This window comes from Tiliqua scincoides, chromosome 1 (genome assembly GCF_035046505.1).
Source record: "Tiliqua scincoides isolate rTilSci1 chromosome 1, rTilSci1.hap2, whole genome shotgun sequence".
NCBI classification, from domain to species: Eukaryota; Metazoa; Chordata; class Lepidosauria; order Squamata; family Scincidae; genus Tiliqua; species Tiliqua scincoides.
In genome coordinates, this window is record NC_089821.1 from 81300313 (window position 1) to 81323128 (window position 22816).

General features: G+C 43.7%; 1 protein-coding gene and 1 pseudogene across 2 annotated transcripts in view; one reads left to right on the forward strand and one right to left on the reverse strand.

Annotated features, from left to right (window-relative positions):
* ITGB5 (integrin subunit beta 5) overlaps positions 1-16955 on the reverse strand; it is a 90739-nt gene extending 73784 nt beyond the window's left edge. For both annotated transcript variants that reach the window (XM_066632645.1, XM_066632654.1), the window contains exons 1-2: positions 16448-16955; positions 6494-6579 (exon numbers count right to left, since the gene is read on the reverse strand). In XM_066632645.1, the coding sequence (XP_066488742.1) occupies positions 6494-6579; positions 16448-16532 (171 nt within the window). In that variant the 5' untranslated portion in view covers positions 16533-16955. The remainder of the gene's footprint in view (positions 1-6493; positions 6580-16447) is intronic.
* LOC136637557 (5S ribosomal RNA) lies at positions 4006-4124 on the forward strand (annotated as a pseudogene).
* Positions 16956-22816: the final 5861 nt, after the last annotated feature.

Below are 22816 nucleotides of genomic sequence, written 5' to 3' on the forward strand. Positions count from 1 at the left end.
TATGACCCAACAACCCTAGTCAGAAATCTATAAAGTATCCATCCTTCTTTACTATGCAAAAAAAAAAAAAAAAAAAATCATCACACTCAAAGTAGAGGGAAAAACTGGTAAGCAAATGTAAATAATTTGTAAGAGATTGCATGAGAAAGGCAAAGAAAGTTTCCGTGGTTCCCAAAACATGTTGGGTTAAAAGACAGAAAAACATTTGCTATATGCCATTCCTGGGCATTTGCATTATGGCAGAGTTCTTCCTGCTGAAAATGTCTAACTCACAGTTGTGATGAGGTAATGAATGAGACTGATCACCACAGGTTGGCCCATGTGGGCCAGACTTCGGCACTTGGGCTCCTGTTTACCTCTCCTATGATGCTTGTTCCCCTCACTCAGTAGATTAGAAGCAAAACCACAAAAGTGCACAGAGTATTACTATTACTGAGAGCCAGGATGGTGTAGTGGTTTGGGAGGTGGACTCAGACTTGGAAAATCCAACTTCAAATCCCCCATCAGCCATGAAGCTTCCTGGATGACCTTGGGCCAGTCACTTTTTCTCAGCCTCACCTACCTCACAGGGTTGTTGTGAGGACAAAAGGAGGGGAGGAGTGTGTACACCAGGAAGGATAGTATAAAAATGTGAAAAAAATATAACACATGTTTTGGACAGTCCCCAAACAAGGTATTTCTCAACCAGTGGTACCACTGGTGGTACTTGAGGTGGTATCTGGTGGTACCCACAGGACCCCCAGACCCCCCACCGCCTGGCAGCAAGACCATTAATGCAGCATGACAAGCAGCAGTAGTAGGCTTGGCTCAGCGGGCAGGGCTCCAGTGTGTACTTTTCACATGCTCAAAAAAAAGCCCTCCCATCTCCCCTGAGCCTCTTGTCCTTATTTGTTGTGTCACGTAGTTTTGCCAAATTTCCATTCCAAGCTTTACCTGGAGAACGTATGCCCACTTTAAGCTAATTAGTTTCCCAGCTCAAACCTGGCTCTAGTGGTGTACAAAACTACTACTGACCATCAGCGCTAATGGGAAGGTAACCAGTAGGCAGCTTGCCTGTGGGGCTGCAGGATCCATTTTCCTGGTTCTTAAAGCAACAGTTCTTCTGGGTACAACAGTGCCCCCCCTCAACACTCCATCACCAAGTAGTCTCCAGCCATCCCCATTCTAGCAATCCTCAGTAGTCCATTTGCCTGCCTGCCCATCAACCAGTCAGTTAGTTAGTCAATCAGTCCATTGGTCAGTCAGCAGGTCCAGTCAGTCTCTTAGTCCCTCAGTCCATTAGACAGTCCGCCAGTCAGCTAGTCCATCAGCTAGTTCTCTCTCTTTTCTCCTTCTGCTACCCACACAATTACCCTGGTGTTAACCCCATGCTTCCAAGACCTGACAGAGCAAGGGGCCACTGTTGACACCACACCCTGTCTCCTTGACAGATCTTGCAAGTTTCAGCTACACGTGTCTGGACTCCCAAACCAGAAGTAACTAGCGATTACCTCATCACTAGTTACTTTCAGAAGTACTTCCAATAGATGGACTGTGTGAAGTGGTACAGAGGGAGACAAACATTTATCCCTGAGGGATAACACTGATCTAATATTTTATACTCAACAGTATAGCCTGCACATCTGATCTGCAGAGTATCTCCCAGTATCCTGAAGCACTGCTGCCAGTACTTGGCAGATCCTGCATACTCAAAATCAGAGCCACTGAGAGGAATTTTATCAAGGTAAACTTTCTTTTGGGCCCCTTCCGTTTTTCCTTCAAATGTGAATTTGGCTCCTGAGCCCCCTTTTTGGGTCCCTATGACTCCCGGGCCCCATTTTTGACCCCAGGTCCAGGTACAATATATCTCCTACACCTGCCGCCTCTCAGAGGCCCTGCTCAAAATGACAGTGTACTAATACAGTAAACTCTGCTTAGCAGAGGGCAAAACCAAGGTGCCCCTTGACTGTTTATGTTTAATCATGGTTGTGTTTCATTAACAGCTGCCGGCCTTCCAGAAACCAGAACAGAGCTAAACGAACATCTACTAATAAAGCAAAAAACCTACTAAGGATATCCACAACACCTAGAGAAAAGCAGTTGCATTTGGCGAAGCAGGGAACTGGAATTGCTATACAAAAATCTCAAAAAATTTTGGATGAAACCTCAGTGAGGCCTAGCCCCCAATATAATTATGAGAATTTACTGCCTCATGCAAATCAGGGTGTAAGAAAATATGTATAAGAAGAGACCTGCTGGACTAGGCTAAAGGCCCATCTACTCCAGCTTCCTGTATCTCATAGTGGCCCACCAGACACCCCAGATCACACAAGGCGATACCTTTATCCTGTACTCCTTGCATTTGGCATTCAGAGAGCCTATGTCAAGAACCAGGAGATCTCATATACCCATCATGGCTTATAACCTGTGATGGACTTGTCTTCCATAAATCTTTCCAATTCCCTTTTAAAGGCATCTAGGCCAGGTGCCATCACCACATTCTATGGCAAGAGTTCCACAGATTAATTACACTCTCGGTAGAGAAATACTTCCTTTTGTCTGTTTTAACTCACTTGACATTAAATTTTAGTGGATGTCCCCTGGTTCTGATGTTGTGTGAGAGAGAAAAGAACATCCCTCTATCCACCCTATCCATCCCCTGCGTAATGCATAACATACTCTGCCTTCAAATATTACTTACTTGTTCACATCTTTTTTTAGAGTAAACCCATAGGCTACAATCTGATCAGAAAAGAGTTCTTGAGTAACTGGCACCACTGTAATCCATGCATTGGGCACTTTCTGATTGATCTTCTCTTTCCCACCCCCCACCAAGCTCTGATTAACAGTCATTCACTCTCAGTAGTTCTCTTCCTAGTCAACAGTTTCTCCTGCAACGTCTTGCCTGTTTCACACCTTAGCTCACGGCATAAATACCAGAGGCATGCAATTTCCAACCACAGCTATATTTTTTTTCTCCTGAAAATAGAGGTATGTATAAATGGCAGCAATCAATGCAGAAAGAAAATGCCTCCAGAGCTGTCCTATCCAAGGATCTCAACTGAAACATACTTCCATCAAATTACTGTCTCATTCTTTGCCTTCATAAATGCAATCCTATAGGTAATAGAATCTGCAGTGTATTTTATGAGCCTGTCATTTAAATTGGTGTATATACCCCTATTCATTTCCTGTTACTGATGGTTGCTTTCCATTTGTTTACATTTGTTGCTGTTCGAAACTGAAACCACAGGCTCCAATTAGGTTATCATAGAAAATGAGACATTCAGGGGTCAGTGATCCAGCCAACACTGAGGCCACATTATGCCAAATTCAACATCAAGGCAAGTCTGGTAAGTGTTATTGGGAAATGGCAATGGTTCTTTTCTTCAGCAACACAGAAAAAAAGTTACCCTCTGAAAAATGGACTGAAGGACATGATGAGGCATAGTCACACTTACCTCCAAAATTTGAAAACACACAAACCTGAATTTGAGCCTAGTATAGTATTTCTCAATGTCTGTCCTCCGCCATACCACTTCACGTGGTCCACCTATTCGAAATACCACCAGAAGTAACTAGTAATGACATGACATTGTCACCGGTTTTCTGGGTTGGGAGACCAGATGTGACACAACAAACACTAGTAAGAGGCTCAGGGTGGACGGGAGGGCTTTTTCAAGTGCAGAAAAGCGTGCTTTAGAGCTCTGCCTCCTACTGCTGTTTTCTGTGTTGTGTTCCTGGTCTTGCTGCTGAGCAGCAGGGGCCCAGGGGTCCAGCAAGTACCACTAGACACCACCTCATGTACCACTGGTGGTACCTGTATCACTGGTTGAGAAACACTGGCCTAGTATATACTGTGGTTCTCTCACATTCACACATGCAGGAAGATCAGTATAAACAGAATTGTTTGACATTCAGTTAGGCAAGCAGATTTTTCACCCCAAATCTACCACTGGGGACTGGAAAATGAACTGAACATAGAATTCTGCCTCTGTGCTGCAACACGCAAACGTTTGATTGTAATCCTGAATTGAAGTTACTCTGCAGATGCCTGATCTTGTCTGATCTCAGAAGCTAAGCAGGGTAAGGCCTGGTTAGTACTTGGATGGGAGACCGCCTGGGAATACCAGGGGCTGTAGGCTTATACCATAGTCTTTCGAGACTGAAGGTTGCCAACCAATCCTGGGGGAGAAGGGTGGTGTCCTTTAAACTTGGATCCAGGAGGTGCATTTCTCTACTTGCAGTCAAAACTTTGTGAAGTCAAACTTGTTCCCAAGTTGAAATTAAATGTATTTTTTAAAATTCCTAGCTCCAAAACATATGGTGTGTTTTTTCCTATCAGAACTGGCACTCAAATGCAAAGGGGTAGCCAAGGATGTTTTAATGGTCTGCAACAACTCACTGCACGCAGCTAGAACAGAGATGTCAGCTTTTTCACCACCACTTCAAAGCTTCTTGTTGTTACTGGCAATGGCATCATTCAGCAAGGACACTTAAATCAAGAGCTCCTATAATACAAGCCTTTTCTCTTCTATACCCTCTGGTCGATTTTGAGGGGAGAAAAATCTGAACCAAATAATTGATTTGATAATGCAACACTCTCAACTGCAACTGAAAGGCTGACCTATAACTAGCAGTCACAACCTTCCCCCCACCCCCCACCCCCATAAACATTTGTGTTGGCAGAGCTATTCCAAACTGGCCCTCTGTACCAGGAAAATAAAACAAATCCAGCCCAACACTACTGGATATCCAACAGCTCACAAGCAATATTTTCTCATTGTGATGTCACCACCAATGTACTTGGCAGAAGCACATTTCTTACAGCTGCATACAAGATGTCTTGGGGGGAAAAGGGCTGGGAGTGGGGGGGCACTCCCTTTCTCTATGTACTGTATATCTGCTCTCTTTCTACAAGGACATGTACATGATTAAATAAATCCATTTTCCCCTTGCCCTCGCATGTCACATAAATAAATTAGAAGAAATATTTTCTGTTACTGTAGGTGGCAACACTCCAGTATTGCTGCTTCAGATGACAAACCAATTGTACAATCCTGTAAACGCTTTCTTGGAAGTAAGCTGCACTACATTCAATGAGACTTGGGGCCCAATCCTATCCAACTTTCCAGTGCTGATGCAGCTGTGCCAAGAAAGCATGCACTACATCCTACGATGGGGGAGACAGTCATGGAGGCCTCCTCAAGGGAATGTTTGTTCCATTACCATGGGGCTGCATTGGTGTTGGAAAGTTGGATAGGACTGAGCCTTTAGTCTATTGCAGTGCTTCCCAAATTCCTACAAGGGAGCTGGGAGTAAGTGTGTGTGGGAGAAGGGCTATGGCAGCAACATGATCCCCAGGATCACACTGCTGGGGTGGGGGGGAGAGGGTAAATTTCCAATGTACATGAGGGAGTGCCGGCCTTCAGTTGGGGGAGGATGACTCTGCAGGGCTCCCCAAGCATCCAAAACAGTTTTTAAAAAGCAATTGAAAACCTCTTTCTGTTTTCAATTGAAAACTGGAAGTAGTTTTCAATTGCTTTTTAAAAAAAAAAAAAACATTTTAGACGCTTGGGGAGTCCTGCAAATGTATCTGCATGGCTCCCCAACCCTTACCCTTCCAGAGGTTGGTACTTCCTCAAGTAAGTTAAAACCCCACCTCCAACAGCAGTGATCCTGGGGATCAGGATCACTGCTGCCTTCCTGCCCCAAGCTCCACCTCTTAAAGGGACAGGGACAAGTGATTCCCTGGCCAATGGGTCGCAACCTATCAGTTTGGGAACCACGGCTCTATCTTAAGTGGGTTTAGGATTTCAATCTGAACATGATGACTGTGCTTGTTTAGAAGATCTCACCCAGTGTACCCAAGACAATACAATCCCTGTGTTCCACTGAAATCTCCAAGAATGCCTTCTAAAGAATGCCATCTTGGTGCCAGGGTGTGGCAAAAAGGGTCCAAAGAGTTCATCTCTTTGGTGCAGTAAAAGATGTGTTTCCTTATCAAATGAAATGCTACCAGGAATGACAAGGTGCTCAGGCTGTGTCACAGAAAATAAACAAGAAACCTAAAATTCAGCTTGCCAGTAATTGCTAAATACTGGTTCCATCACTTTTTTTTTTGAACATTTATTGTACATCTGAGTAATAAGGATAGTACCTCTCTGATTTATTCAACACCAAGGCTCATAATGTTGCATTTGAGCTTTCATGTTACACAGAATTCTCTGGGACCTGGATATAAAACAAAATTTAAAAGGCAGGGGTATAGTTTCTGGCAGAGGATATGGTCTTATTCCTTATTTGTAGTTTTTTCCCCCATGTTGACATGGTAACAGAGAAAGTCCTAGAAGTGAGGTTCCACTGACATAATCATGTAAACATAAGTGAAAGCACAATCTTGTCTACTCAGAAGTAAGTCCTATTGTCTTCAATGAAGCTTACTCTCATGAAAGTGTGATAAAATTGCAGCTTGCTGCTTTAAATTAGATAGAGAGAAAAAGTGACAACTTACCTCTTTAAAGCACCAAGCACACTTGGGATGAACGAGCAAGCACTCTTCACAGGAGGTAGCACTGCCACTAGTACACATATTGACACCTTGAAAGAGTAACAGAGAAAAAAAGTTTTTAAAATAACTGTTTGCTACTAATATCCCAATAAGAAGGATATCCCAATATGAAGGACAGATCAGAACCCAAATCACAGAAAGATCCTTATCTCCTTGGGGAGATGGATGGATTTGTAGCTTTGGAAAACAACTTGGGATCTTATTTTCACACATGGGAAGGAAAAACATTGATTTTTCTCAGTAAACCGCTTTGTGAACTTTTAGTTGAAAAGCGGTATATAAATACTGTTAATAATAATAATAATAATTCTCTCTCCTGGCCTAAGTAGTTATGGAATCTCTGGCATTAGAGGTTTCTAAAAACAGTTTGGATAAACACCTGGCAGGAATGCAACTACTATGGTGGTAGAGATCTGGGGGGGGGGGAAGCACCTAAACAACCATTGATGGATTCTGGCTGCAATGCTTTCAAGAAGACAGCTTTGAGGGTTTTCAAAATCAAGCTGATCACAGAAACAGTTGAATACTAACACCTGATCCCAGGAGGATTTCACTGCACTGAAGCCTTCCCTTAAGATTCCTGCTAAGTGGGCAAAGAGGTGCCTTTTAAAGTGGTCACTGTCTTATATTTAGCAAGATATTGTCTCTCTTCATCCATACAGAGCACCTTTTCTATAGGCTGCTGCTGGGGTCTTCATTTTACATGGTGATTTCCTGTTGGGGCAGGGAACCTGTGATGAATGCCATTTTTCCCCCCCAAGATGAGAGATGCAATGATGGGGAAAAGGTCATCTGCTGATTTGTGCCAGAGCCCTGCTAGAAAAAAAACCTGAAGCATTAACCATTACCTAGACCAGAATGGGGGGGGGGGGAGAGAATTAATGGTGCCAACAGCAACACTTCTAGCCTTCAGGCTTGCTTGTTGGGGCTAAATATTCCAAATTCCTAGGCAACCAGATGTCTGGGGTTTTCCAGCCTTGCTTGCAGTAACACAGAAGAAGCCGTAATGAATTAGCATGCTGAAGGCGCTAAATATAATATACAGCCAATAGAACTTAAGCAACTTCCGATACATCTGCCTTTCTCTGATGCAGGCTCATAAGTAATTCTGTAAACCATTTAACTATCTGAATAAGGATAAAGTCAGAATTTTCTTTAGAATACAAGACTCAAGCAGCTTTTAAATAAACTACTAATTTGGTAATCTGAATAAAATCAACTTATTTTTAAACAGCTACAATAGAGAGTCAAAGACATTCCATGCCTTAAAATTAATTATATAAATTCTGAAGGGCATTTCAAATGCCCACTTAAAAGGGCCCTCTTAAAGACTGGCAAAACACACAGACTTAGAAATTGATCTTCTAATAACAAAGGGATGACTCTAACCAATTTATTTTTAATGCATTAAAATAATATTTCCACAGGACATCCATGTTGAACAAGAAGTTTTATATGTATGTATGGGACCTTCACAAAAGAAGTTTTGTATATCCTGGGCATTGCCCCCAAGACAGAGTCCAGTAAAATATAGTGACCTGAAATAGGCAAACGTGTTTGTTATGCACAAGAAAGTCCTCTCATTATCTCCCATTAATCAATCAACTTCTTCCACACCACAACAAATAAGCTGTGACAGGCCTTAAACGCCTGATAAGAACTCTGAAGGGATTTCATGCATAGAAATGAAACCAACACCTGGTACTGGATTCTTAATTTGTCCCAAACATTGATGAACACAATTATCTTATTCTCGGGTGCAATCTTGCTTCCTCTGTGACAGGCTCTTCACAACACACACCAGCATTACCTCCCTTACCAGGGGCATATCACCTTCAAGCTTTGCATGCCACAGTTGTGTCCAAAGTGCTCTGATGGGTCTTAACTGGCCACAGATGGTCCGATCCATTGCCAACACCCTTGGCACAACTGTGACACTTCCTGCACAGATACACCATGACAGGAGAAGCAAAGGTGATGCTGATGTCCCCTTTCGCTCTGCTCTCCACACACAGTGGGAACAAGATTGCAGCTGTTCAATATCAATATATCCCATGACAGCATATTCCAGAGGTGAAGGACTTGTCAGCCTGGGAAGGCAGCTCATCTGAGAGAAGGAAAACTCTGATCCCAAACCTCCACTGCCTTGTGGCTACATCCAGGTATGGAAAAGGCTTCGGGAGTCAACCTCGAGGCAAAATCCGGAGCCGGAGTCCCTGAGGCAGTTTGTGGCTGAACACAGTCACGTTCTGGCAACTCCTGCCGCTGGAACCAACCGTATTGGCCTCTGCCTTTCCATTGGACCATTTCAGCAACATGGAGAGGGGGGGTTTGCTGCATGGGTAACAGCCTATCCTCCATACCTACTTTACCCAGGCTTCACACACTGGAGAGGACACTCTGTTCCAGAACCACCATTCAGAGCGCGATACCATAGTCTTCCGAGACTGAAGGATGCCATCACTGGAAGAAGTATTTCCATTCCCGTTTTAGGCCTGCAGCCTATTCATTTCTTCAGGCATCACTGAGTGCTGACCTGCTGGTTTTCTCTAAGATGTCCAATGCATCTCTATTGCTTTTTTTCTCGTGGGTAATCTTATTTCTAAATGACAGCTTCGGCCATTACATTAACAGCTTTGGATGCAGCCAATTTAGCCAATGCAGTGAAAATGAAAGATAATTGAGATCATGATTTAGAACCACCAATTAGACTAAAGTGCCTGAAACCCCAGTAATTCAGTGTGGGTTATGGACCATGCTGCACACATAGTACCTGAATAATTGGGTTATGGATCAAGTTGCAAAATTACATATCTCTGTTAATCATCACATTATGTTCAAATTCTGAAAAATTATTCCTCACGTACCTAAGAATGTCTGTACAAAGCACTGCACTGTACAAAGCAAAATTAAAAAGCTTTGCTGCAGGCTCAACAATCTAAAAACTGAACATGGAAAGCAAAGGGAGGTGCTCTGCTTTGATCTGCATAGCTATAAGGTAATGGTATTTGTAGACAACACCAAAGCAATCAATATTATTGACATTTCTATTTTTCCTTTTGCAGATATTAACATTGTCAAAATCTAATTAAACTGATCCAGCAGATAACACTGTATTGACACTATTCTAAAAATGACCCAAGGCTGTGGAGTGAAGCCACTGTGGTATTTTTCCACACTAAGCTGTTGATTCAATGACAACATGCACAGAAACAACAATCTAAAGATAACTTTAATTCTAATGAAATGTATTGTAGTCTGATGAAATGCTTTCATGGACTAGAACCCATTACATCAATTCATGAAGTATAATGCTCAGTTGGAAGGTTTGCTACAAGGCTATTATTCATCTTACTACAACAGACTAACATGATCCTGGAAATACTGTATACATAGAATCTTCCTCAATGTCAAGAAAAGTATTGATCGGCTTCCTATGTAGCTTTTCTCCTTGCAAGCAGACGATGCAAGTAACGAACAACTGACCTACATAGCAAGTTAGACAGTGAATGTAGTAGATCAAACAGACCCAAATGTTTTCATGGTAAATTTCAAATTTCTCTTGTTATAAAGAACTTTTGATTTTCTTAAAGTTTCTTCATCATAAGTTACAACGCTCTTACAACATATGTCAATACACATGTATGTCACTTAAGGATGGGGAAACGTTCTCCAATCCCTGTTGTTATGAAATTAGGTCATTAAACGAACACTCAGCCCAATCTAGTGCCTTTATTCTGTAAACAGACACTCCCTGCCAGAAACTAGCTGGCTGCACAGGCCATTGGAGACTGATTGCCTCTGCTTTGCATTAAGAGCCTCCTTGTGTAAACAGACACTCTGCTGCAGGCTATGGGAGATCTGACTGTGTCATTAAGAGCCTCTTTGTTGTGCTTTGACCACTGTCATATATGCATGCAATCTGTCATTAAGCAGAAGCCTGAGAAGCAATGCATGTCTGTATTTGAAACTGCAAAACTGGGTGTTGGCTAAATGAATCATTTCAATGTGTATGTGGATTATGCCAGAACACAAGATGTCTGATTTTCTCTGTAAACTGCTTTGTGAACTTTTCTGCAGTATATAACTACTGTTAATAATAATAAATAAATAAATAAATAAATAAATAAATAAATAAATAATGTTTTTATGATATGTTATGTTTTTATCTGCTTTTAAATTATGTTTTTAACTGTTTTAACCTTGTTTTGTAAGCCGCCTTGAGTCCCTTCGGGGAGAAAGGCGGGGTATAAATAAAGTATAATAATAATAATAATAATAATAATAATAATAATAATAATAATAATAATATAGAATGAATGTGGAAACTCATGGAAATAATATGGAAAGCATATTCTTTAAAATGCAACTAAAATACCAAATTTGCAGCAGCTTTCCAATTTACATATTGATCGATCACACCCCTCATTATTAAGCAAATTGCCGATTTCTGTGCCAGTATTTAATTTCATTTATTGATCTATTAGTGGGGAATCAACCCCTGAATTTATTATAGCAATATCTGGAAGTACCTTAACAGATCCTATGTAGAAAAGAAATATGAAGCATACCAATAAGCTTTTATAGCCATTTGCCAAAGTGTGCTCAGCAGCTAATTAATACTTGGTTAACAACACTTGCTGAATTGCAAAAAAACACACACAAAAGTAAATCAATGAAAAGTCACTCAATTGTATTCCTGCTTTTAAAAAAGAAAAAAACAGCAGGGAAAACCATTAAGAGAATGCAGAGCAAGACGCAGATGCATTTACAAAATGCAGCTATTTTAAAACGCCTTTCAGAAGAAGCATACAAGCATTTCTACCGCTTCAATGGCTGTTCCCTGGAGCAAGTGCATTCTCTTGACACAGAGCTGATAACTCCATCCCACCCCATCCCATTAGCAGAAGGAAAGGAGGTTATCCATGTCTCCCACCCTGCAAGATTAAAAGACGGTCGCCCATACCAAGACTAGGGATACCAAGACTAGGGATACCATATCCGATTCCAGGTTACAAGACTGCAGCAACACACACAGAGGAAAAAGGCATGAACATGAAGACATGTTCTCTAGAGCAAGGATTCAATCCTCTGCACATTTACTTAATGGCAAGTCCTGTTGAACTTACTTCCAAGTCCGATCCTTACATAATCAGGCTGCCCATCCTGGCTCAAATTAAGCTCTGCCTCTAAGGACACAATCCAGAGGCACCCTTGGGACGGCACAAGTCCATTGCACTGGCCCAGGAGAGTCGCAAACGTGCCGTAAGGCCATCACCCAGCTGTTGCACAGAGGTGTGCCAGCCTACGGAGGCCAACACAAGCCTCCACGCCTGCTTCCTGGCTGGGCCGACACAAGCCTCTGGGCTGGGAGGAGGCGGGAGGGAGGTGTTTCTAGGTGGGGGGAGGGCAGACGGTCCCTCTGTGAATTCCCAGGATCCTTCAGTGATTTTCAGTGTTTTTCTTCTCATGGCATACTGACCTCTACGGTATTCGCCTCTTGTGATGTCACTTCTGGGAGACTCTTCTGGGTTCTACAGCTCTGTTTCTAGGCCAACTGTCTGTCTATAATAATTAATTCTCTGTCCCAATTCCTCTGCCAGGTCCTTATGGCCATCAAAAGAAGAGAGACAGACAATTAGTTACTACAGACAGATTTTCAACCACTGTGCTCCAAAGTCCCACAGGACACCTGAGGACCATACAGGGTATACTAATTTGCCACGGCACACCAGATGAAAATCACTGCTATATATGCCTCCAGATAGGTAAAGGATACACAATTCAGTGCCTGTCAAAGAGATTCCAGTTCAGCTCCCACACACAAGTTAAACAAGCTACAGAGTGCTGACACTAGTAAATTACTCTGTGTGCTACATACAAAGCTCAGTCAGTTTACAACTTCATTTTCTCTAAAGAAGCTTAAAGGAAAGGAAATGTTGAACTATACGCAGTGGTGCCCAAACCCTGGCCCTGGGGCCACTTGCGGCCCTTGAGGCCTCTCAATGTGGCCCTCAGGGAGCCCCCAGTCTCCAATTTGCCTCTGGCCCTCTAGAGATTTGTTGGACTCCGGTCTGGCCCAACACAACTGATCTCAGCATGAGGGTGACTGTTTGGCCTCTCGTGTGAGCTGTGGGATGAGGGCTACCTCCACTGCTTGCTGTTTCACGTCTGTGATGCAGTAGCGGCAGCAAAGGAAAGGCCAGCCTTGCTTTGTGCAAGGCCTTTTATAGGCCTTGAGCTATTGCAAGACCTTCATTCATTCATATAAGTTTATCTTTAATATATTCATTTATGTAAACTTATGTAAATTTATTCAAATTTTAAATGTAAATCAATTCTTTTTCCCCCCGGCCCCGGACATAGTGTCAGATAGATGATGTGGCCCTCCTGCCAAAAACTTTGGACACCCCTGAACTATAATATCAATGTATGATCAGAACCTAGGGATATTTTTCCCCTATAAAACTCTCTCCCAAACAGGAAAAATTAAGCAGCTGATTCCAGTACCAGCTCCAAATAGCTGATATAGAAGCCATCCATCTCATATCCTGTTTGAAAAATCTTAAAACACTAAGAACAAAAACTCACCTACCAATTGCCAGGATGAAAAGCACAACACTGCTCTAGAACATGAAATAACAACTCTGACATTACCTATGTAGCAACAAATTAGCCTGACCACTGATCAATTTTCATGTCATAATAAATGTTTTCGTCGACTTTGTTTGCATGCAAATTGTGAGCCACATGGCAATTGCAGCTCAGAAACATGGACCAGTCTGGTGTCATATATGTACATACGACACAGAGAGTGCTGATTTCATGGGGAAGATCTACACAATCAGCTCGGCCCATGGGGCTGGTTCATTTGAATGCAATGCCCAGCCACAGGAGAACCTCTCACAGATAAGGGGCCTCCAGCATCATCTAAACATCTAAAGGGCTTCATAACGTGAAACAACTGGTTGTGTTCTGGTCACATGCTTAGTGCTCTCAGCTAACTGAAACACATCAATTGGTCCCATACAAGTGGATGCCCAAACCATCAGCACTAGACTTTGCAATAGCATCCAGGAATACAGTTGTGTGTGGAAATCAAAAGAGCAGCCAGCTGGTATGAGGTAAACATACATTCCAAAAGCTTCATAAACATGGGTTAAACATGGTAATGGGCAAGGGATTAGATGGTCCAGATCAAGACAAGTACATTGGTGACCTATAGATATCAAGAGCTCAACATAAGTCTTCTTGAGCACTTCTCCCTGCACCAGCTTGGAAGACAGGAAGATAAATTGGGTGCGGCAAATCATTTAGACTTAGTCATTTGCACACAAGAGGAATGTCTTGGCAAGCAAGAAAATGCTGGCCCTGGTCTAGATCTACCACAAGTCATCTGCATTTGCCCCAATTAAAAAGTAAACCATTCCAAGAAAATATTGTTTCTCTGATGGATGTTAAGTTTCGTTAATTAACAAAAAAGTTAAATTTTTCACACACAGGCAATAATCTGATACTTTTTAAGGAATGTAACAATGTGATAGAATTTTCACTATTTCCTGTGCACACAACTTCCAAGGACAAGCTGGGGAAGCCAAGCAGAGGTGGGTGTTGAATCACAGCTTTTGAAGAATTCCTAAGGTGGTGGCTGTTAATTCAAGTTATTTGGGGATTGGCAAACTGTTTATAAGAAGACTTTGCAAATGTAAAGGTTGTGTTTTGTCCGTTCTTACACTTCAGATACATTAGTTCCCACCACAGGTGTACCTAAGACAAGATCCTCTGAGAAGAAAAAGGATGACTACAACTGGCCAATTTAACTGGTGGCCAGAGCAATCTGAGCGATAGGCTTCACAGCGGTCTCACATGGTGCCTGATTGCCCCTTTGCTTATCTGTGGCTCTACTGATCAATAGTTTGAAATAATATACTTATTTTTTAACCATAGTTTTCTAGCCTTACTTTCTCCATTTAAATCAATGGGATCACAAAGTAAAAGTTAGGATGACGTGACCCATGTGTCAATATGCAGGTTGTGCCAGTTTTCAATAAATTAGGAGTGGGGACAATGAAAGTGTTGAACGGGCAGTGCTGAGAGGAGCGCTAACCCTTTTGGGGCTTACTTCCAGTCTCAAAGCACCACTGTAAGAAAAAAAGTGCGGGAGGAGCAGTCATAGGAGAGAAAGCATTCCCTCCCACCCATTCATGCTCCACCACGCCCACCTTCACTTTACAGAACATTAGATGCAGTCCAATTCCAACACATAGGTATGTCACTATCACATCTAGCATGCCCCTTGCTTCCAGATAAATCCTGAAAATCCATTTCAATATTCCCTGGTAATTCATCTGGATCCTACTTTAACAAGGAAGACGTCTAAAAATCTCAAGCTGTTTTTTGGATCAGATTTCACAAACAACCAGGCACCTCCAAACCACACTTCTCTCCTCTCAAACAAAATAAAGCAACAGCCATTTCTATTGCTTGGTTGAATGGAAGCAAAATACAAGATTTAAAAAATCATCTCGAACTGACCTTATGAGGTTTCTTTCTTGAGCTTTTGGTGACCATTGTATCTGTTAAACTCACAGTGACATTTGCAGTGTATGCACTTACTTTGTAACCAGCATTTCTCAGTATACCACCACTGTGCCTTCCACGATCAGCTTTCCCTACCTGGACAGGGAAATATGGCTGAAGGAAGGACAGTGACAGGTGCCTTTTGACAGCAGTGTAACTACTGTGATGTGCCCTGGGTATAATTGTGACAGGGCTGCAAAACGGGTGTTAAAACCACGTGATAGATTTCCCAGCCACTTTCCTATATACATTTTTAAAATAGTAGTAGTCATTCCCCCTCCCCCCAAAAAATGAACATGCCTGTGCAAACTCTCCTCCTTTATAAAGGCCCTCTTATAAGACAGCCAGCTCTAACACTATAAACACCTCTGCAACCCACACTTTTTCTCTGCTCTGATGGAAAAACCCACCACAGAGGCCTCTTTTGTATCGCAGGGTAAACATGACCCATCTTTAGTGGCTGCTTTTCTAAAGTGGTATTTGCAAGAAACAGATGACAAATGAAAGGAAAGACTTCATACAATACCTACAGTTAGGAATTAATACAGAGGTCATTTAAAATGCCTTTTCTTTTCTTTTGGCAAATGAGACAGGCTGGGAGGGGATCTTCAAAAAGTACACTCCAAGAGTACAAGAGCATATCCTGCCTCAGCATGAAAACTTGGCACCTGCAAGTTTAATGTGACATGACCATAATGTGGTGTCCATTTCTGCAACCTTTACGGGCAAATGGTTGCCAAGACTATGGCTAACCATTTGGCCACCTGCCTGTTTCCAGTCCCTGATTTATTCCAAAACAAGAAATCATGATGGTTCTCCCTCACTTCTGCACACTTTTCAGCACTCCTCAGTAAATAAGCATAGGATGGGCCGCACAACTGTTTAACTTGGCTGCATGGTACCTGAATATTTGGCATGTTCAGACCACATCAGCTCAAGGGACAGAAAGTAGCTCCAAGATGGACATCCCCATCAACTAACCATTCACTGCGTTTTACACAGCGATTACTGACTAATCTTGACTTGCTCTTATTTACTCAATCGATCACTGCTTTGAGACACACACCCCACTATTAAATGCTTAAGCCACAGCCACAGATTGCCACAGATTGCCACATTCTTATTGGGTATGACACATTTTAATGTTGTTGTTGCGGGGGGGCGGGGTTTTCCCTGTGCAAAGAAACTTTCCATGTCCCGCCCCCCCCCCGAACTCCTAGCGATTGCTCAATCCACCCCCGAATACCTCTCCAAACGCATATTTCATGCATTCTCTCCGGGATCATGCTTTGGGTCACTGGAATTCAATCCACTCACCTCCAACAGTGTGGAGAAAGGAGGAGAGGATGCAGATGTAGGCAGCGGCGGGGTAAGGCAGGAGGAGCCCCCTCCCCCGGGGCATGACGCTGGAGATGGGGGGGGGAGAAAAGACCCCCGAAGTCTTTTGTGCGGCTGGAGCGAAGAAGGGGGAGCCAGCCGCGTTCCTCCCTCTAGCAAAGGCCACCTCTGGAGTCCCCGATGGGCTCGGCCGCTGGAACAGGAGCGGCTCTGGGCATTCCCGCTCCAGCCAGGAGGTCAGATCGGCCACAGCGCAGGGGGAAGCGGGGGCAGAGGAGCGCTCCTGCCTGTCTACTGCGCGGCAGCCCCGTCCTTTGCGCGCCGGGCAACTCTGGCGCGCTGCTCTCCAGGGTCTCCAAAGTTGCGGGCTCGCCCGCTGCGCTGCCTCCAACTCAGCCGCGGAGCTCTGCGGGGCGCTGGCCGGGTGGGGAGCCCCTCACCATCCCGCGCCCTGCTTGGATCAGGCTGGTGCCCGCCCGCCTGCCTGCCTTCCCTTCCCGGCCGCGCTCCTCCGCCTCGCTCCCTTCCAAGACTTTCTTCCTCCAGTATCTGAATGGCAAATCTCCGCTCCGTCTGCCCAATAGGCGTCCGGGGAGGGTTAACTCTCTGTGGCCCGATCGGGATTCCCTTCCCCGCTGCAGCCTCTCCTCCGTATTTCTTTCTCTCCGCCCCGCCCCTGCCGGGCCCCGCGGGTGCCAGGTCAAAAAATAAGTGCGCCCCAGGAAATGCCAAGTGCGAGGCTGGCTGGCTGACTTACTCCTAGTCGGCACCTTTAGGAGTGCAGCCTTGAGCGACAAGTCACACCATGTGTGTTTACTTGGCAGTCCCGTTGCGCCCAGTAACACTGAGTAGCTTCTGAGTAAACATACTAACTGAACTGGACGCTGCTTGGAGAAGAAGTCCAAACAAGAGACAACATCGACAGTAAAGCCTTTGTGGAGAGGTTGATCTATACAGGTGGAAGGCTGCAATCCTATCCGCACTTACTTGGGAGTAAGCTCCGTTGACTATAATGGTTCTACTTCTGAGTAGACATGCATAGGATTAAGCTCTTAGGCTGCAATCCTATTCACACTTACCTGGGAGTAAGCCCCATTGACTCTACTGTGACTTACCTCTGAGTAGACATGCCAAGGATTGGGCTCTAATGCTCTGAAGAAAACCACCACTGCCACCCCCAACTGATTTTGCCTTGCTTAACACACATTCAGCCTGGCCTTTTCACTTTTCCATGTGTTGATAAAGTATAAAGAATCTTGTAAGTAGATGACCTAGCAGAACCCACTGACAGGCAGATATGTATTTAAAATGTGTTAAGGGTTCTTCTGTCAGTCCCAGCTATGGTAGGTCATCTTCCCAGCAGACACAGCAGCTCCAGAGTCCCTTGTCCAGCAGCACATACCTGCACAGATTGGATGAATGACCTCAGGCTCACATGACTAGCAGTTCAGGCGTTTTGCAGAGTCCTCCTGGCTGTGTGAACTCCTCTTGTCTTAGTAGGCACTAATTTGGGAAGCACTATAAGAAAAGGCATCCTGACTGACTGAAAAGCCTGGCCTGGTCAAATGCCTGTCAGTCTGGTACCTAGTAAAGAACCTGTGAATTTAAGGGGGGTGGTTAGGTGGCTTGCTGAAATATCCATATTATTCTCTTTGGTCACAATTTAGCCTATGAATGTTCATAGGCAAGTGAAAGAAATAATGTGCTCTGAGGCAAGTGACAAAGTTATGTACAAGTAACAGATAATGCAGCTGTAGGTTACAAGCACATTGTCTAATATTGGCCATTGGTCCATTCAGTCCAGTCCCTGCTAAACTGAAATAATCCATAAAGTAGACCACACCTTTAAGTCCTCTTTTTTGAAGACACACTACCACTAGTGGCCCATTTAACTGATATATAGGGATGGTCTGAATTTAAATGTTAAAATACACTCCAACTGCCTTCCTTTATGAATGGAAAACATGTCTTTACAGAACTGGTTTCTGCACAAGAAACACAGGAATGAGAGACTGATCCTTTCAAGGAGTCGCTTCCTTTATTACCATGAAAAACCTTGTAAACTTATAAGACACTTAAAGCTACGCCTTAAGAAAAACAGCTTATCACTGATGGAAATGAACACAGATAAATGGAAATACACAGGTTTGGGTCACAAGTGATCATGCCCTCCATGTATTTTGCTGTTTATGCCATTTCTGCCCAACGTTTCGTGTATGTAATGGGGATAAAACGTATACACCTGTGGGCTGGGCAGAAATGGGTTAAGCTCAGGCACTTGTTTTCAAAATGCCATTGTGAGTCAGCTCCCAGTTCTAAGAGCTTTTTTTTGCACTGTGGGATATATTGTGGTTGCAGACATGTACCTGCACACACACCCAGAGCTGGTTTCTCTACAGTCCAGTAACAGTACACTCTTTGGGGCCCAAGCAAGCCTTTTAATAGTGATCTTCATCTGCATCAACTCAGTGCAATTCCTAAATGTGTTTCTTCAGAAGTCAAATGTGTGTTTTGTGTGGCTTCCCCCAAATGTATTATTGGTTTTAAATTTATTCACTTGTTTTATGATTCCTGTGTTTGAAAACATACAGTATATTGTCGCATCTGTGTTTCTCAGGGCGCAATCCTAACCCGCGCTGGAGCAGGCAAGCCAGGAGGCTTGTGCTGCATCCAACACAGGATTGCAGCGAGCAGTGGCTCAGCCACGGGCAAGGGAAAGCTCTTCTCCTCACCCTATGGGTCTCCTTGGACCTGCACCACCTCCGGAGGTGGCGCAAGTCCAAGGAGAGTGGAGCGGCTTGAAGCCACTACGCTCTCCCCGGGGACGGGGGTTGGGATCTGGCATAACTGCCGGGTCCCAGTCCCGCCCCTGACTCCCTGCGCGCCCACCCCCGGGCCCGTCCTCCCCCGCCTAGTAACACCCCCTCCCGCCCCTTCCCCATGCCCCCACGCCTACCTTTGCTGCTTATGTTGGCGCACTCCTGCCAACAAAAGTGGCGGCACTGGAGCCGCAGCAGAGGCTTCTGCCTCCGTCCGCACGTTGGTGCATCTGAATGCGCTGACGCAGCTCCCGCCTAAGGAGGCGCAAACATGCTTTACGGCACGTTTGCGACCCTCCAGGGCCACCTATACCAGCATAACTGCCGGTTAGGATTGCGCCCTCAGTGTAATCTAAAAATCGTATGTATTACATTGTCCTCTGAGATTGTAGTACCAAGCTCTTACAGCACAATCCTATGCATGTCTACTCAGAAGTAAGAGTGTATAAGAATGCAGCCCTGTCTTGTAATGTTTATTTGGATCTTCATACCTTATCAACAAACAGGATACATTCAACTGCAAGTTGGTTCTTGATTTCTCAAGCCAATCATGAGAAATTAGTTCCATTAGGCCAGAGTGATCTTGGAAGACTGGCAAATAGCCTCAAATCTACAACCATCTGCTACTTTAAAAACAAACAATTGATATTGACTCTTCAGTCAACTCTCATTCCAAAGTATTTATTGTCAGGGTAGTTGCTTGACAGATTTAGTCCTGTCTTGCTCCTATTGTTTAACTATTGAATCCCCTACAAATCTGACTTTCAGTTTGAGCATAGTGCTGAGGCCACATCTGTGACTCCGGTTCACTGTCTCCACTAAGAAATCCATCCTGTCCCTACGCCTTTTCAACACATATAAAGAGATACTGGTGAAGTAATCCAGAATTCAGTGCCATCAGTATGTTTACAACAAGCCGGCACATCCTCTTCCCATCTGACTCTGGCTCTAAGAACTCTGTGCTTATTCCTCATCTACGTATTATAGCTAGGAATGCATTTAACTATCTGCTAATAACCCAAATTCACAGTTTTGCTAGATCCAACGCTGCACCTAAATACTTAGATAGACCTAGAAGCTGTCTTATTCCAAGCCAAACCCATTGACCCATCTAACTCAGTTTTGTGTACACTGACTTGGCAGTGGCTATGCAGGATTTCAGACTGGAGTTTTCCCAGCCCTACCTAGAGATGCCAGGGATTGAACCTGGGACCTTCTTCAGGCAACCCGCATGCTCTTCCACTGAGCTACAACCCCACCTTGCACCCTGCATGCAACAAGCTAGTGTTGTGACTGAAAAAGATGAGACTCTTCTTTGGCAAATCCAAAAGTAGCCTACTATAATATGGTTCACGCAGGATGCTTTTGAAATCTATATGTGATCTTCAACTGTACAACCCATGGCAGTCTGCCTCCTGATGACAGGAGCATGTAGCAACACTTCCTACTAGCACTTTAGCACTATGTCTCCTCCCTACAGCCTTCCTCCACCCTATAGGTGGGGTTGTCCAGAGATTGCCAACCCGGATTACTTGAGCCTTAATCAACACACTGCCAGCATGGCTTTAGCCTAGTCTCTGCTGCCAAAAAGTCTATGAAGTTGCCAACATGGCTATAAATGCTAAGATGCAGATGAATCATAATCCTCACTGAAGTGCAATAAGTATCAGGCAAGGTTCAGAGCTCAGCATCTATTTCACAGAGCCCTGTTCTGCAACTTGTTTTATGAGTTGCTGATCCCTAATGTAGAATATCACAATGTAATGAAAACTTGTTCTGCATGTTGATATATTTAAAATTTTACAAGCATGTGGCTTTAAGCCAGACCTTTGACTTTACATGGACATATCTTCAAGAGGAAGTTCAATCATCCTGCTTGTCAAGCAAAACAAACATTAATACTCCCAGTGCTTGCTTTGCTGGCCCAGTTAGCTAGTCTTTGACTTCCATCATATATATTATCTCCTTTTATCTTAAGCAGACAATGTTGTGGCTACAAAAAACAGCATGTAGCCTTCTGCAATTGAGCATTGCAGAAATAGGGTCCAAAATATCTTAGCAAACAATGTGTTGGGAAGGAGGGAGGTTGGGTAGGTTTTTAATTAGGCCTTGGGATAATATACATAGTTGAAAAAGAGATGAAAGCTCTGTTTTAGGGATTTTGAGAGCTTCCATTTTTTTCTAAAACAAGGGTCAGGTGTTTGGTGATGGAAGGTGAGAGCCAGGATGATGTCGTAGTTTGGAGGACTAAGACCTGGAAGATCCAGGTTCAAATCCCTGCTCAGCCCTGAAGCTTCCTGTGTGACCTTGGGCCAGTCACTATATCTCAGCATCACCTTCCTCACAGGGTTGTTGTGAGGGCAAAGGGAGGGAAGGAACTATGTACACCACCCTGAGCTTCTTAGTGGAAGGACAGTATTCAAAAAATGTGAAAGAGTGGCTTATTTGCTGCTAGAACCTGGGCTGTCTACTGTGCCAATCCGGATTCGCCTGACCCTAATCTGAGCAAGAGGATAATATGTGTGTCAGAAATGCATTACAGGCACTTCCACAGCAGGCTCACCACTGAAATTATGTACATTTGCATTATGGGTGAGGTCACTCATAATGACCTTAGCTCAATTGCATTTTTTTTCCTCAGTAGTTGCCTTTCCACCCAGTGTCCCTTGCTCCTTTTATTTCTCCCACTTCTATAGCCAACAAAAATTGCTGAAGTTAGATCCTGATTCCCTGTTGTTGACAAAGGAAGCAGGAAGCAATGTCATATGGCAAGGTTCTGTGTGGCCTGAAGCAGGATTCCTTAGAGGCCGTCAAATAAATCCTTCCTAATTGCCAGCAGTGATGGGGTCTGACCAGTCTGCATGTTGCTGTTACTCTGGAGGATTCAGCGGGAAGCCGAGAGCAGCTGCCAGAGAAGTAATGCGAGAGCTTCCCGCATTCCTGCACATGACAGCATTCAAAATGAGCCATTTGTCTTCTCCCTTGTTCAAGATAACTGTTAAGGAAAAAATGAAAACGTTGGACACAAGCAGATGTACTAGAACTGGAATTTTTCAGTGGAATCTTATGATGATACCACACTGAGTAGTATCACCACAAGATTCCAATGAAAAATCCCAAAGGTTTGGTTAAGTAGCCAGTTTCTGGTAAAGATGATAAACGAAAAGGGACTTCTCACGCATTCAAAAGCATACCTACAGAGGGTTGTTGGTTGTTGTTCTTTTTAATATGGAAGAACATTAAAACATAGCTCCTCCGTGGCTGGAAGTGTTACCATCCAGGAAGAGCTGTATCATGTGATTTCTTCCCATTTTATTTCTCTCTTGTTCATTTTGGCACTACGTCTAATCATACATGCAAAATGTGTGCTTTTGACTCTTTAAGTATTTCATGTATGAACAAATAGCATGAAGGGTTCGCAAAATGGCCCAAAACTGTGATGAAAGGGAGAACTTTAGTACCTAGCCTCAACCATGATTTGTTGTCTGACCATGCATATGCTTCCCACCCCCCACACACATACATTATT